At 42.2% G+C, this 18,059-nt stretch overlaps 1 protein-coding gene across 1 annotated transcript in view; it reads right to left on the bottom strand.

The window, feature by feature from the left end:
- Positions 1-18,059, bottom strand: part of KSR2 (kinase suppressor of ras 2) — a 564,921-nt gene that overhangs the window by 144,079 nt on the left and 402,783 nt on the right. Inside the window, exon 10 of the mRNA XM_040416034.1 lies at positions 3,619-3,787. Within this exon, the coding sequence (XP_040271968.1) occupies positions 3,619-3,787 (169 nt within the window). The remainder of the gene's footprint in view (positions 1-3,618; positions 3,788-18,059) is intronic.

Genomic DNA, 18,059 nt, shown 5'->3' with positions numbered 1-18,059 from the left:
TGAATTAAGCGCTTGGAAAGCATTGAATAATTTTGAACAAAACGAGTTTTACTCCAACAATTACCTGATCTACATCAAAGTTTGCGTAGTAAAGAGTGTATGAAAATGTAATGGAATAACAAAATTTCAAAAAGTCTAGTTTTTCAGTTTAAAAGTCTTACTTGAGCAAGGCCCAGTAGTGTTAAAAGTGCTTCAGGCATCTGCTTTTGCGTTTGTGAACGGTCATATTTTCCCGCTGCAAAAACCAGCAGTAGTCCCCCATTATGTTTGGACTTCAGCGGCCTTGATACCGGTTGTCCATTGTAGAAATATCTTTATGGAACCGCTCTTCATGTTCATCACTTACGTGTCCCACGTAATTGATGGTGGGAAAAAGTCAAGATGGGAATGTAAGAAATGCACTTTCAATGACATTCGGCAGCCAAGTTGTTTATATGCTGTAAGCATGTTGTCTACTAATTCAACATAGTTTGCAGCTCATCTGTTCCCAAGGAAGTTCTGTTTGTTGATTTCAGGGCCAATATAAATTCCGGCCTTTATTTTAGCATCAGTTTTCAGTGTGCTAAACTTGTCCTTCAAATACTGGAAACCATTTCCATCACGATCAAGTTCAATTACAAAATTTTTCATAAACCAAGTTTAATGTGAAGTGGTGGAAGATAAAATTTAAGTGGATCGACCAGTGATTTGTGTTGTACATTGTTCTGACCAACTGTGTGCTCAACTCTGAGAGGCCACTGTCTCATTTTGTAATGATTGTGGTCATCACGACTGTTTCATAGGCACAAGAAACACATATGCTTTGTGTACCCTAACTGTACGCCAAGCAGCAGTGCTATCACTTTCAGGTCAGCACAAATTTTCCATTTATGTTCTGAGTATTTTAAAAATTAATTACATAGATTCATTCCAACCGTATGAGCCAATGGAACAGGTGTTTTTTCGCTACCATTGTGCAACAAGACAGCTTTCAAACTTGTTTTGCTAGAGTCTATGAATAGCCTCCATTCATTGGGAACATGTGAACCATCTAACTCCATCATAAGACCATTTACATCAGTACAGAAACAGACATCGCTTTCCATTGCATAGTATGCAGCTAACTTGGTGTGTCAATGACGAAAGTGTGAAGTTGTGGTGCCTCGTTGTAGAAAATTCTATTCCTGAAGTCTAGAAGCTAGCAGTTCTGACTTTTCTTTAGATAATGACAGATATCTTACCAGATCATCTAAATCTGATTGCAGCAAGTGCGGCTGACTCTCCAGTTGTTCTGGATCAGGAAATACATTGTGACAATCAACATCTTCTTCTTCATTAGGATCAGAACCGTCTGTTTCAATTGCTGTTCCTGCTATGGGAGGGGCAGGCACTGGATTCTCTACATCGTGTGGTACTGGTTTAACGGCAGACTCAGCCAGGATACACATTTTGTGACTTGTTTCTCTTTGAATATCCAGCGATTTTTAGTCATGCAAAAGTAACAGTCTGAATGGGGATTTTTCTGCTCACGCCAAACCATAGGCACTGCAAAAGCCATTCCTTTCCTTTTACCATTTAACCACTGCATTAGCCCAGAGTAACACACAGTCCAACAAACATGAGGTGCCCAGCTTTTATCTTGATCTCCAATGTTACAGTCAAAGTAATACTTGTAAGCAAGACGCACTCGCTTTGTCAGATTCTTGCGCTGATCATAGGTAGTGTATGTGCCACATATGTAGCAGAAATTGTCTTGATCGTTAACACATTTGGATTTATCCATCTTAAGTTTCAAAATTGATAGCACTATAACAGATCACTTTATCAAAATCTGTCCAGCTTGCCTTATATACTTAGTGCTGACATCAGCCTGAGTGCGTCCAGACAGGTCTGGACATGTCCATTGGAATATTTCCAATATAATGCAATAATATTATAACTGAATAGGCTTTGCATGTATAACTTAACCCTTTAAGGACCGTACATGTACGGCAGAAGTCCAGTCCCCAAACATGGCACCTGCTCGCACGTGCAGCGGGCGCCAAACCCGCCGGGTTTCTGCTATTTTAAATAGCAGAGACCTGCGGCACATGTATGCGATCAAGCTGATCGCATACATTTTCCCTTTCAGATGCCTTGGTCAAATGTGACCACGGCATCTGCGCAGTCTGGAAGCAATAAGCCTTCCAACAGCTCTGTACACATAACTACAAAAAAGTTATAAAGGTCAAAATATGGTTATAAAAAGGTTTTGTTGTAACTGTACTGACCTGGAGAATGAAGATAACTTTTATCGCATTGTGTACAGTGTAAAAAATAAATAAATAATTCCCGCTTCCTACTACATGGTATGCAACCGTAAATGGTACAACTTGTCTTGCAAAAAATAAGCCCTCATAAGGGTCCATTCACACGTCCGCAAAATGGGTCCGCATCCGTTCTGCAATTTTGCAGAACAGGTGCGGACCCAATCATTTTCAATAGGGCCGGAATGTCCTATCCACATCCGCATTTGCGGATCCACACTTCCGTTTCACAAAAAAATAGAACATGTCCTATTCTTGTCCGCAATTGTGGACAAGAAAAGGCCTTTTCTATGAGAGTTTCAGCGATGTGCAGTCCGCAATTTGTGGATCCGTAAAACACATATGGACGTTTGAATGGACCCTAAGGCTATGTGAATGAAAAAATAAAAAAAAGTTAGGACTATGGGAAAGCGGGAAGTGAAAAACAAAAACGCAAAAATGGAAAATCCCAGGGTCCTTAAGGGGTTAAAATCTAGACGTGTCAGGCAAATTTTGAGTTCATATCTCGAATCAGCACACTCATTTTAGTATAAATCACATGTTTTTCTCTCAGTAGCAAAATCATTGCGCGGTGTAATAATCTGTATATTAAAAATCATAATAATATTAGTATATTAATACTATTGTTGGTAAATAAAAGCCAAAGACATTTTGAAACATAAATACATCAATGAATGGGCTGATAACCAATAACCAAACTTTTAAAATGCATCTGTTGGTTATTAGGGGTTTTCTTTTAAAAAGGGTTTTCAAAGAGCAAACTATTGATGATCTAACCTCAAGATAGGTCATCAATATCTGATGATGGGGGGTCTGCCACCAATCAGCTGTTTGAAGAAGCCTCAGCATACCAAGAAAATCGCTGTTTGTTTTATAGACTTGGCCATGTGAATGATAAACATGATCAGAAGGGGGGTGCCAAGAGTTGGTTCCCCACTTACCAAATATTGATGACCTATCCCGATGAAAACCCCTTGTTAAAATCAAATATTTTTATATACACTCAAATAAAAGGTAACTGTAGATTTTAGGGGCTGTAGTCATTTTTATATATTTAAGTGCATACAGGCTGGGCCATAAGGAGGACATGTGAGATACATGCATAGGTAACTATGTAAGTATCATTCTCGTGGAGCAACATGCAAAGGTACCGTATGTGTGCATAAAATAAACTTCCACCAATGCTTCAGCCAACGATTAACAATCTGCTGATATTTACTTAAACCAACAGAACTCTCTCCTATATATATCTCTTGTAACCTTTCCTGTGTCAGTAACGTAACACAGAATTAGGTCGGGAAGCTCTTTGCCTGTCCCAGGTGGGCTTTGGTACCTGGTAAGTTGAACGGCTTCTGCTGGCGGGTGCATTGTGGGGATGGGTGGAGAGGAGAGGGTGGGGTGGCGCTGGGGGGAAGCGGAGGAGCAGGTGAGGACGGTGTGGAGGATGTCGTAGAGGAAGGGTTGCTGCTGGAATCTGGCTGGTAGGGCACTGGAATGTGGTCCTGGGAAAACAAAAGAGACAACACATTGGGAAGCACATGAGAGGAGAGCAGACGCACTGTGACACATTGGACAAAACTATCTTCTTCATGAAATAATATTAATAAGTATACATGCCTGTGTAGTCAAAACCAGTGTACTATAAGCAAGTCATCACTGCCAACATGAGAAAAGACCAGCAGGAAGGATCAGAATGGTGGAGCTGGGACAAAGAGGGCCATGTATTTTACCATTTATTTTTTTATTTGGACAACCCCTTAAACCATACAGAGCCACTACTTGCTTATTCAGGGTAAGGCATTCAACAGCTTCAAAGTATGAGAACACTGTCAAACAAATCCCCACATCTTCCCTCTAGGCGTTATATGGAGGTGATATAGGATACCGAGTCTCATCAGAATTTTTGGGGCTTGAGTGGCAATTTTGCATGAAAAATTTAAATAACCCAGAATTTCCTCCCTTCATCTCCTCCTTCCCTTTGATCCTATTTTATCTCACACTGCAATTTAAACTGAGAAATATGGGGGGGAAAAAACCTCTCTGTGTCCCAGAAACTCCCTACTTCGATTCCTCACTGTGTCTGGCTGTAAGACAACTGGCTGGAGCAGGGTTCTTATCCTCTGCCACCACACTGGTTCAGGCTTTTAGTAGAGCCGAGTGAGTGCAGGGCTGGAGCTCACATAGCACATCGCTTCTCCTCTGTACCCGCTTCTCCCCTGTACCCGCTCTGCTAAAGTCTGACACATCTGGGCTTTAGGAGAGGGGGGGGGGGGGGGGGGGGCTGGTACAGGTAGGAGCAGCAGTGTGTGCTCTTGTCTGTACAGTGCTCAGTGGGCCCCAGTGTATCCGGGCACCACTACAGCGCTGACATGTCAAGTGTATGGATTGCTGGTGCCTATTTCACAAGGAAAAGTAAAAAAATATTTAAAAAAATTAAAGTAAATTACAAAAATTACTTCCATCACATTTAGAATAGGCTTTGATAAACTTTATCTGAAGGTTTACTTTAATGAATAGGTCAGAATGCAACTAGTGATATTAAAGGGGTGACAAATGCAGAACGGGTAATGTCAATGAGTTTTCAGTGGGTTGGTACATTGTAAGTCATTGTTAAAAACTTTAGATTAGATGCTAAATAAATCTTATGTGATAAGTCTGGATGTAAAAGGCAGAATATTTTCCATCACTTAGCCTCATTTTGTTTCCCCCGTACATTTTCTCGGTTTTAACATTCCTCCTCCTCACCAGTGTTTGTTTGTTTTGTGTGATGATCTTATTTTATTTATATGTAAAGACACAATGCCTAAAATCTCTACAAACCATCTGGGAAGAGGCTGGAAGCAGATGGCTCCGCAGCCATCCCGTCAGTTCTACAAAGGGAAAAGTGAACATTGTGCCCTCAGCATAACCCCTTTGTCCCTCGCCCACTCCCCCTGTAGTAATTCAAGCATGCTTCCCCTGTGATCTTCAGGACATTCATTAATAACCTTGTGACGTTATTCAATGAATAGCCTTATAACATTAACAGTATAATCAACAAAAAATCATGTTAACTTATTAGAACGTCAAAATGTAAAAAATATCCAATATATTTACGCACAATATAAACTCTGGGAACAATTATTGGAGTGTAGCTTCGATGGTACGAAAAGGTTTGCTATATCAAAGTAAACTTTATGGTCAGAGCACTTTCATTTCTATTACACACACACTATATTTCTTTACATGGCAAGTTATTACGGCATTACTTTTTTAGTTCACATAAATGCATCCGTTGAGTTCTACAGAATATATAAAGTAATTTCTTCTGAAAAGAAAATAAAGCATGCGCCTTTGGAATATCTGTCACTGACTATGTGTTGCGCAGATGAACTGTTCAGCGATGGCAGGGAAACATATATGTCTGAGACGTAAAACAGGAACATATGTAATACTCTCTAATAAAATTGCTATTTTGCTCAGTTACAAATGCCAAAGTTATTTCTGGTCCGTCTGTTCAAATCTAAGTTTAGTGTTATGTTTATCTCAAACATTTCTCACCATTTTATTATATTTAATTGCTTAAGCTGTTTGCTTGGGGCATTCTCTATAAAAGTGTGGCCACTGAAATCATGTTCTTACTAGGGAAAAAAAAGAAAACTGGAAAGATGGTTTATTTGGTACTTATATTGAATACACACCATTTTGGGAGATAGTAAAAAGAAGCCCCCTTTTCCCAAATAACAGAAAGATTTGACCCAATGAATATAACTTCTCACATTGCTCTCTTTTCTAAGATGTGTATAATCATATTCTCTGTTCTTTTCTTGCTCTGGTAAAGTTGTTTCACAACTAGGCTGTTAGTCAATGGGTACTGTCACTAGAGATGAGCGAATTTTTTAAAATCCGAATTTATTCGCGGCGAATTGAGTTAAAAAAATTGATATTTCCTGGCTGCAGAGAGCCTTTATAGTGGTGTACAACACTGTGCCTTGTAGTAACACGCATAGGGAATCTGCTGTGGTAGTGAAATTATTCTATTCTGTGAATCAGTATGACATGCAGATGGCAGGCATCGCTCTTAGAATCACTGCACACTGCAGTAATTCTAGTGATTCAGTGATTCTATGTTTCTATGTTGTTTGGGCAGTCACGGAGCCAAAACTGACCAAATAACTATGAACTCAGCATTACAGGTCGATGTTAGCGCCAAGAAGAAACGCACTCCTTTTACACTGTCGTCAGCTGATTCCACATAGATGCCTACAGAACCTGTTCTATTAAACGTTTATACAAGTAGAGCCCCCAAAAGAGTGGAGAGGGTGTCAGCAGTAAGTTTGTGTCAACATTACTGATTATTTTGCCCTTCCTCTGATCCGTCAGTACAATAACCCACAAAAAACGGATCCTGTCTGTTGAACGTGCACCTTCCCTCGGTCAGCATTTGGTCAGTAATCCATCAGTATTGTTAATGCCCAAAAAAAAAAAAAAAACGTGGATCCAAAACAGAGATGACACAGGAATGGAATATTTGCATGTCTTCTGTGTTTTGTACCCACTCCTGCTTTTGGCTACCAAATCACAAGCCAATTCTGATGGAACCATACAGGCCTTATAGCTGCTACATAGACAGGATCCGTTGTGTGTCTCATTTTTCCTTCCTTCTGACAGATCAGAAGAAGAGTCAAATAAATGATAATGTCAGCCAGGCCAAAAGGCAAAATAGTGGCCCAGTCATGAAGTGGGGAGGGTGGGAACAGCATGGGAAGTCCACAGAGTGGTGAGGTGGAAGCAGCATGACGAGACCACAGAGTGGCCCAATGACAGAGTGTGGAGGTGGGAGGTGGCAGCAGCAGCATGAGGAGACCACAGAGTGGCACAATGACAGAGTGTGGAGGTGGCGGCAGCAGGATCAGGAGGAGGCCACAGAGTGGCACAATGACAGTGTGGAGGTGGTGGCAGCATCAGGAGGCCACAGAGTGGCAAAGTGACATAGTGTGGAGGTGGCAATAACATCAAGGGGCCACAGATTGGCAAGGTGACATAGTATGGAGGTGGCAGCAGCATCAGGAGGCCACAGAGTGGCAAGGTGACATAGTATGGAGGTGGCAGCAGCATCAGGAGACCACAGAGTGGCAAAGTGACATAGTGTGGAGGTGGCGGCAGCATCAGGAGGCCACAGAGTGTCAAGGTGACATAGTGTGGAGGTGGGTGGCAATACCAGTACCAGCTGAAGATGGGTGAAAGAAGGAGCACTTGGCATCAGATGTGTGGCATCAGGCGAGTGACAAAATCAGAAGAGTAGCTGAGGCAGGTAGCCAGAAGAAACTGGTGTTGGTGTGGCACCATGGATGATCTAGTCTGATGCATCAGGCATTGGTGAGTGGAAATCCTGGCTGATCCACGCCTGATTCATCTTGACAAAGGTCAGTCTCTCCACATTTTGGGTGGACAGGCGAGTTCTTCTTGGGGTAGCTATGGCCCCCGCCGCACTAAACACCCGCTCTGATGCCACACTACTGGCCAGGCAGGCCAGCTTTTCCAGGGCAAACTCTGCCAGTTGCAGCCATAAATCCAATTTGGCTGCCCAGTAGTCCAGCGGATCTTCAATGTGGGTTGGCAGGGTGCTGTCCAAGTATGCCACTACCTGCTGGTTCAGGTCCTTCTCCAGGTCTAACTGCTACTGCTGCTGGTGAGTAGTTTCTTCACTAGGTGGGTGAACAAAACTGCTCATCAGCGACTCTAGACTCAAGTTTCTGCTAATGAAGCTGGAACTGCCCCTCCCCCCCCCCCCCCCCACAGCAGCCATGGCAGCCATGGCAAAGAAACATGAGCGCAGAGGGTCCCCCTGTTCAGACCTGCGAGAGGATGGACGATGGCACAGATAGGCAGCGGCCAACTGACTACATAGGATGTCTCTATAGTAGTTCAGTTTGTCCCCTCTCTCAGCAGGTGTAAAAAAGGCCCCCATTTTGGACTGGTAGCGAGGGTCCAACAAGGTGGAGAGCCAGAAGTCATCCCTCTGCCGAATGGTGACAATTCGGCTGTCACGTTGTTAAATTTTGGAGTACCGCACACCGTTGATTGCTGGTGCCAGCAAGGACTTATTAAGTCGTAATCAAATGATAGAAAATTGCAGCACACAGTTTTTTTCTCTTTGCTTATTTATATTTTAATCATCACATGATCATGTTCCAGTGCAATTTACAGGCATGATAAATCAGAATGGTGACCGGACGTTTCGGCCTGTCAGGGCCTTCTTCAGCAGTCTTAATCTTTGGTTCTGCCTCTATGGTATGTCGCGCTGGATACCTACGCAAGCAAGTGAGCATGCATTGGGCCATTTGTGCAACTGACTCGGAGGGACTCCCTGCCTCCATCTCCACTGCATACTGCCACGTTGTGTCTGGGTCCTCTGCCTCATCTTCCTCATCGCCCTGTAGCTCCTCTGGCTTCTCCTGCTCCTCCTCTCCTGTCACCTGTGCATAAAAACCACCCATTTCGCTACACATTTCTTGTGCTGCAATGTCCTCATCCTCCTCCAGTTCAGCCCCCAACAGGGCTCATGTGGCCGTGAGATCTAGGCGCCACATCTCCAGTCCTCTGACCAGCAAGATTTACCAGCATCTGTTCCAGGACATGAAGCAGTGGAATGACAACGTTTATCCCGTAGTCCTGGCGACTGACAAATAACGTGGCCTCATCAAAGGGCCTGAGCAAACGGCAGGAGTCACGCATGAGCTGCCACTGGCTGACATCGAAGTTACACAGGGGAGTACTTCTGTCTGCTTGGGTCATCAAGAAATCGTTTATGGCCTTACTCTGTTCGTACAGTCGGTCCAACATATGGAGGGTGGAATTCCAATGGGTGAAAACGTCGCATATCAGCCTATGTTGGGGGATGTCATTCTGCCGCTGCAGCTCAAGGAGGGTGTGCTTTGCTGTGTACAAGTGGATGAAGTGCATGCAAAGTTTCCTGGCCATTTTTAGGATGTCTTGCAGATGGGTGGAAGACTTCAGGAACAGCTTGACAACCAGATTAAACACGTGTGCCATGCAGGGGGCATGGCTCAACCCTCCTTGATGCAGCGCCGACACCATGTTCTTCCCGTTGTCGGTCACCATGGTTCTAATTTTAAGTTGTTGCGGAGAAAGCCAGGATTCGATTTATTAATGAAGGACAAGGAGCAGTTCATCCCCTGTGTGACTCCGTTTGCCCAGGCAGACAAGGTGCAGAACACCAGTGTCACCTGGCCAAAGTGCTGGTGTGGCTTTGCAGGAATCACATTCTCCCAGTGGGCTGTAAAGGACATGTATTGTCCCTGACCGTAGTTACAGCTCCACACGTCGGCGCTGCCGTGCACTTTGGCAGACACTGACAAGCTCAAGGACTGGCCCACCTTCTGTTCTACATGTGTGTGCAGGGCTGGTACTGCCTTTTTGGCAAAGAAATGACAGCTTGGGACTCTCCACCTTGGCTCGGCACAAGCCATCAGTTTTATGAAAGGTGCAGAGTCCACCACTTGGAAAGGGAGGGACTGCAGCACCAGCAACTTGGACAGGAGCATATTCAGCTTCTGCGCCGTTGGATGAGTGCACGCATACTGTTGTCTCTTGGCAATCGCTTCGGTGATCGATTGCTGACAGAATGACGATCACCGATGACAGGAGCATCAGGACCAGCAGATGATGAGAAGGACAGACAGCTCCCTTCGGCTGAGGTGGTGGAGCCTTGACTGCCTGAAACCGGGTGTGTGCCACTGGGTGATGCAGCGGTTGCTGCAGCAGGCTGGACCACCACATGGGAGCTACGGTTCTCCACTTTATGGTGACGCTGCATATGTTGACGCACGGCCGTGGTGCACCCTGGACACGCTTCACCTACTGCCCACAGATTCTACATATGGCCATGTTCACCTAGTCTAGCGGTTTAACAAAAAACTGCCACACCGCAGAGTAGGTGATTTTACCCCTAACACTACGCACTGACTGACTGCTACAGCCGCAGCCTCCGTGAACCCCTGCACCACTATTTCCCGAGCAGATAGGCTCCTGCAAAACGGGTGGTCTACCCCGGGCACGTTTGCCTCCCGACCTCCCACTGCTACCACCCTGCTGACTCCCGGCCACGCGAGAGACTTGATGGCTCCACCGCTGGCTCACGGGCAAGCTGGCAACCTCTTCACCCATATGATGATGAAGCCACTTCGTCACCCGGCTCCCAAGTGCGATCAGCTACATCATCATCATCGAGTACTGTCTGCATGTCACTGATGTCCTCCTCAACTATCTATGGGTCAGGAGCCTGACCGCTCGCAACACCAGCTCCCACGACACTCTTCTCATCACTACTTGGCAGATCTTGGCTGGGCAGTAGCTGCTGACTATGCTCTAGTGGCTCGTCCTCGCTGAAAAGTGGAGCCGAGCCTACAGAATATAATACTTCTCGCACTGAGGGAACTTAAAATGACAGAGGAAGGTTCAGGACAGGTGAGGGCACAGGGCCTGCTCCCGGGCTAGGCCAACTAATTGTCGTGTCAGAGGAATCAACCGACTCTTAGCTGGGGGTGTCTAATGTCACTTGGGATGCAGTGGATGAACGAGTCGACCATTCAAGAACCACTGGGTTGCTGGTCAAGACGCAACCGCTAGATGACACCGGGAGCTCAGGTCTTTCGCTGTGACCCCTGCTGCCACGCCCCCTTACTCTGCCTATGACCTCTGCCTGCGCCAGAAACATTTAGGCCTCTGCCACTCCAATGTGCAGGGCCTGGCACTTCTCTGTCTGACATACTGTTAGATCAAATAAATAAATAAAAAGAAAATTAACCCCTTCCCGACATGTGACGTACTATTACGTCATGGAAGTCAGTGACTTCCCGCATTTTGACGTAATAGTAAGTCATGGTGATCGGGCGGGCATCAGAGCGGTGCGCGCCCAATCACTGCATTTACAGTGATGCCGGCGGATTAACCCCTTCTATGCCGCGGTAAGCAATGACCCCAACATAGAAGGGGTTTGCTGCGGGTGAGGGAGCCCATCAAGTCCCCGCGCTGCTGTTGCGGAGACCCGATGGTGACAAGGCAGCACAATGCCGTGCAGAGGCTGCTCAATGCCTTGCACGGCATTGGGACCTGCCTTCTACGGGTGCCTCAGGCTGGGTCTCCTAGGCAACCTGTTAGTGTATTACTCAGTGTAATACGATAACAGGCAATGCAATACAATACAGATGTATTGTAATGCATTGCAGAAGGACCAGATCCCCAAAAGTTAAAGTCCCAGAGTGGAACAGAAATAAAGTTTAAAAAAAAAGTTTTTAATAAAAAAAAAAGTTTCAAGTAAAAAAACAAAAAAAATACGCCCCTTTCTATAGATTTCATAATAAAAAAATTGAAAAAAAGGAAAAACACACATATTACGTATATCGTCGCGTCCGTAACGACCGACACTATAAATATATCACATGATCCACCACGTCCGATAAACACCATAAAAAATAAAATAAAAATTGTGTCACAAAAAGCTATTTTTGCCATCTTACATCACAAAAAGTGAAACACCAAGCGATCAAAAAGGCGTATATCGCACAAAATTGAACCAATGAAACCGTCACCTCATCCCACAGAACATGAGACCCTACATAAGAAAAACACTCAAAAAATAAAAAAAACTATAGCTCTCAGAACATGAAGACACTAAAACATAATTTTTTTCTTTAAAGTATACATATTAAGTATCTCCGCATCCATAAAAACCAGCTCTATAAAAATATCACATGACCTAACCCATCAGGTGAACACCGTAAAAATAAAATAAAAACTGTGTCAAAAAAAGCCATTTTTGTCACCTTACAACACAAAAGGTGCAGCACAAGTGATCAAAAAGGCGTATGCCCAACAAAATGGTACCAATAAAACCGTGACCTCATCTCGCAAAAAATGAGATTCTATCTAAGACAATCAGTCAAAAAATAAAAAAACTATGGCTCTCAGACTATTTGAGACACTAAAACATAATTTTTTGGTTTAAAAAATGCTATTATTGCATAAAACCTAAATAAATAATAAAAAGTATACATATTAGGTATTGCCACGTCTGAAACGTTCTGCTCTATAAAAATATTACATGACCTAACCCCTCAGGTGAACGCTGTAAAAATAAATAAATAAAGACTGTGCCAAAATTAACCATTTTTTGGTTACCTTGCCCCATGAAGTGTAATACTGAATGATCAAAAAATCATATGTACCCAAAAATGGTACAATAAAACTAGCACCTTATCCCCTAGTTTCCAAAATGGGGTAACTTTTTGGGAGTTTCTACTGTAAGGGTGCATCAGGGGGGCTTCATATGGGACATAGCATCTAAAAACCAGTCCAGCAAAATCTGCCTTCCAAAAACCATATGACATTCCTTTTCTTCTGCACCCTGCCGTGTGCCCTTACATCAGTTTATGACAACATGTGGGGTGTTTCTGTAAACCGCAGAATCAGGGTAATAAATATTGAGTTTTGTTTGGCTGTTAACCCTTGATGTGTTAAAGAAAAAAATGGATTAAAATGGAAAATCTGCTAAAAAAGTTAAATTTAGAAATGTTATCTCCATTTTTCTTTAATTCTTGTGGAACACCTAAAGGGTTAAAAAAGTTTGTAAAATCAGTTTTGAGTAACTTGAGGCATGTAGTTTCGACAATGGGGTTATTTATGGGGGGTTTCTACTATGTAAGACTCACAAACTGACTTCAGACCTGAAATGGTCCTTAAAAAGTGGGTTTTGGAAATTTTCTTAAAAATTTTAAGAATTGCTTCCAAACTAAAAAAATAAAATGACATTTACAAAATGATGCTAACAAAAAGTAGACATATGGGGAATGTTAAGTAATAAATATTTTATGAGGTATCACTTTCTGTTTTAAAAGAAGAGAAATTGAAATTTTGAAAATTGCAAATTTTTCAAAATTTTTGGTAAATTTGGGATTTTTTCATAAATAAAGGTGAAATATATTGACTCAAATTTATGACTATCATGAAGTACAATGTGTCACGAGAAAAGAATCTCAGAATGGCTTGAATAAATAAAAGTGTTCAAAAGCTATTACCACATAAAGTGTCACATGTCAGATTTGCAAAAAATTACCTGGGCGGAAGGGCGAAAACTGGCCTGGGGTAGAAGGGGTTAAAACATCCCAAAAAAGTCTGTAATTTTCTCACTTCAGCCCACAACGGTTAGTAAGCCCTTTTTTTTTTTTAACCACTAATACACGCCAAAAAGGGCTGTAATTATCTCACTTCACCACACAACGGCAAATACTTTTTTGTAGACACACAGCATATGGAATCACATGGATCTAGGATATCTCTGTAACACCCGAAAATGTATTTATAGACAAAAAACTACTATACAATAATTGCAAAATCAAATAACTTAAAATAGGGTTAAAAAATAACGAGGTTAAAAATGCAATAAGATAAAATCATCCAGTTACGTGAGTTGGTTTCTATAATCAACGTGACTGGAAGAATTATCACCATCTGAACTTGTAGTTCTATAGCAGTGTATATCACGTTTTAAAACTGTTAAATAAAATTTCCAACAGTCTGTATACAAAGTTCTGGTCAAGCAGTCACCTTCAAATAAATTGACAATGCGGTGCACTAGATCCCGTAGGTGTAAAAATTAAGTAGGCTTATATCATAGGCCAGGCATGGCCAACCTGAGGCTCTCCAGCTGTTGCAAAACTACAACTCCCACCATGCTTAGACTGCCTAAAGCTATCAGCCTGCAGCCTGGGAATTGTAGTTTTACACCAGCTGGAGAGCCGCAGGTTGGCCATGCCTGTCATAGGCATATTGAAACGCATAGTATATAGCTGAAAGTTAATAGTTCAAAAGTTCAGTTTCCAGAAGTGTTTGATATATAGCTAGCTGTAGTATATGTATCTATTGTTCCATATTATGTCATAATAGTCCAGAGGTAAATAGATATCCCAACATACATATGTTGTGACTCGCTAGAATAACGAATCCTGTATTTCAGATCACACGGTCTGCATTCAACAGGGTCCGAACTCCGTCAAGGAAGCTATTAGTAAGTATTCATATGTCCATATATCTATTTAGCAGATTGTACCGGTATGTGGACACACCATCGCACACATAGTTGCTATTTACTTACAGTTGTATGTGGGGGTAGAAACAATCCGTGCCTGCCGTGGTGTCCCACGTGGTCTCCGGCACATACAAATCTTACCTTCAGCTGTTTGTTCCTCGTTGCTGAGTGTATCACAGATTACTGATCGCGGTATTAGCTCGTCACATTAGAGTGTATCGAAGCTCGCTGGTACACATGAATGGAGACATTATAGACCTATATGCCCAAAACCACATGAATAACGCAAGTGAATCGTAGGAGGTACATATACGACAACTATTGGAAACTTGATATAACCCATTGGAAAATCCACCCCATGTTTTTGATGGAACACAAATATGGAGGGAGATGCAAATATTTAAGGGTACTGACATCAGAGGGATACTAACCACTGAAGAAGGAGCACGTTCAAAAGCTCCAAAACGCGTCTGGTTTTGGGGTTCCCTCATGTCTGACGTACCCATATGGATCCATAATTAAATAGGAGATGGAGCACTCCATATCTAACTTTTGAGGAATCACCACTTGAGGAAGTGAAGCCACTACAGGGACAAAGTTTTTCCACCTGTATCAAAGTTAACACGTGGGACTTTGATTTCTTCATCTCACCTCACATGAAATCAGCGAGCTTCGATACACTCTAATGTGACAAGCTAATACCGCGATCAGTAATCTGCGATACACTCAGCAACGAGGAACAAACAGCCGATGGTAAGCTTTGTATGTGACGCCACGGCAGGCACCGATTGTTTCTACCCCCGCATCCAACTGTAAGTAAAAAGCAACTATGTGTGCGATGGTGTGTCCACATACCGGTACAATCTGCTAAATAGATATATGGACATATGAATACTTACTAATAGCTTCCTTGACGGAGTTCGGACCCTGTTGAATGCAGACCGTGTGATCTGAAATACAGGATTCGTTATTCTAGCGAGTCACAACATATGTATGTTGGGATATCTATTTACCTATGGACTATTATGACATAATATGGAACAATAGATACATATACTACAGCTAGCTATATATAAAAAACTACTGGAAACGGAACTTTTGAACAATTAACTTTCAGCTATATACCATGCGGTTCAGTATGCTTATGATATAAACGTACTTAATTTTTACACCTACGGGATCTAGTGCACCGCATTGTCAATTTATTTGAAGGTGACTGCTTGACCAGAACTTTGTATACAGACTGTATGAAATTTTATTTGACAGTTTTAAAACGTGATATACGCTGCTATAGAACTACAAGTTCAGATGGTGATAATTCTTCCAGTCACGTTGATTATAGAAACCAACTCATGTAACTGGATGATTTTATCTTATTGCATTTTTAACCTCATTATTTTTTAACCCTATTTTAAGTTATTTGATTTTGCAAATATTGTACAGTAGTTTTATGTCTATAAAAAAATTTTTGGGTGTTACAGAGATATCCTAGATCCATGTGATTCCATATGCTTTGTGCCTACCTCCATATTAAGATTTTCTGTGATTATTGTACGACAAGGTGAGTCGAATAGGTTAGAGCACATATTTAATAACAACATCTGGGAGAGCCACCTTATCATCATTTTATTATTAAAATACTTTTTTGTGCCACTAATACACGCCAAAAAGGGCTTTAGAACATATAACTGCAGCTTTGAACGGCAAATAGGCCCTTACTTTTTGCCACTTATACACGACACAAAAGGCTTTAGAACAGATAACTGCACTGCTGAACAGCAAATATATATTTTCTTTTTCCACTAATACACGCCACAAAAGGCTTTAGAACATATAACTGCACAGCTGTTCAGCAAATATATTTTATCTTTTTCCACTAATACACGCCACAAAAGGCTTTAGAACAGATACTGTAACTGCACCGCTGACCGGCAAATATATTTTTTCTTTTTCCACTAATACACGGCACAAAAGGCTTTAGAACATATAACTGCACAGCTGAATGGCAAATATATTTTACTTTTGCCACTAATACACGCCAAAAAGGGCTGTAATTTTCTCACTTCACCACACAACAGCTAATAAGCCCCTTTTTTCCCCACTAATACAAGCCAAAAAATGCTTTCGAAAATCCATAATAACTGCACCGCACAAGAGCAAATAAGACGTAGAAATATTTCCTTGTAATAAACCCTGCTAATGCTTGTATCAAACAGCACTTGCACCCTAATAGGAACAGTTTTCTGGAATTACAGAGCTGTATAATGGCAATTTGGGTGCCCAGTCAGTGCTGCAAGGTATAATAGGATTGTTCCTACTACCCAGGCTGTAACCTCCCCTACTGAACCCTGTTCAACATAAATGCTGTGGAATGATTCCTCCCTATCCTTTCCCTACACCTTGAATAATCTTTCCCTGCACTTGTAAATCGTTTTTTTTAGCACAATTAAGTTTTTTCTAACACTGTCTCTAGCGCCTGCTGACGTCTATCCCTGCACTAAGTACACTGGTAAATGGCAGAATCCAAGATGGCTGAGGCTATTTATAGGGCTGTGACATCGTAGAGCTGGCTGCTGATTGGCTGCATGCATGGCATTATGGGTTATCCCGTCTTCCCAGTGCTCCTTGCTCCATGTCCTCATACCTGCAGCAGCCATTTTAGGAAAAAATGGGATTCGTTACCATGAAGAGTGAGGAAATTCCGCTTCGGTGAGAATTGAATTTATTCAATTCGGATCGAATTCCACTTCATCAGCTTCGACTCGCTCATCTCTAACTGTCACTGTCACATGGTTCATATGCATTGTATCATTGCTGTTATTGCCCTATTGTATATTTGCTGCTTAAAGGGGATGTGTAATGAGACATATTCCACATTTTCAAACCAGAACCTGAATCTGAATACTTTTGTAATTTCATGTAAAAAAATTTTTTTGTATAGCCAGTGAGTTATTCAATAAAATGTATTAGTATAGCGCCACCTATTGTTTGTTCTTTTATGTTCTGTTAGAAGCTGTGGCAGTTACAGCTAGAGAGCTGCAGCAGAAAGGACATGCCACCTGAGCTACCAGGCTGAAGATAATTTGGCTGAGCAATTGCGGCAGTGAATGTGGAGATCTCTGGATCCATGTGAGGTACAGGGCTGGTTCTAGCTTTGTTAGAAAGAGATTGTCATGTACTATATGATGTCTGATTTTCCTGTTTTCATCAAGCACAGCATAACCCCTTTAAGTTTGTCCTTGCAATCTCCCTATAACTAGGACCTGGTATAATCAGCCCCTCCCTTCCTGTGTGTGGAGGTAGCCATTTTACCAGGTAAAATACTGGTCAATACATATAAGAATAGACATATTGTCTCTTCACACTTCAGCCTAGGTATTGATTCAGAACAGTCCCACAGTTTTCCCAGTCTTCAGATTAGTAAATAGGTCTACTTATGATGTGGCACCTGGTCTCTGTCATTTAACCAGGGAACAGTCATTTTTTAAGTCTACCAAAGCTGTTTGCCCACATTTGTCATACTGGTTGTCACCCAACTATCAGATAGAATTTCAATGCACATAAAATTTAAATTAAAGGGATTATTCCATGATTAGTGTAAAAAATTTAAATCATACATCATATAGCACATGACAATCTATTTCTAACAAAACTAGAGCCAACTCTGTACCTCACATTGATCCAGA

The sequence above is a fragment of the Bufo bufo genome, chromosome 2, assembly GCF_905171765.1.
Source record: "Bufo bufo chromosome 2, aBufBuf1.1, whole genome shotgun sequence".
Lineage (NCBI taxonomy): Eukaryota > Metazoa > Chordata > Amphibia > Anura > Bufonidae > Bufo > Bufo bufo.
This window is presented reverse-complemented; position numbering and strand designations above follow the sequence as displayed.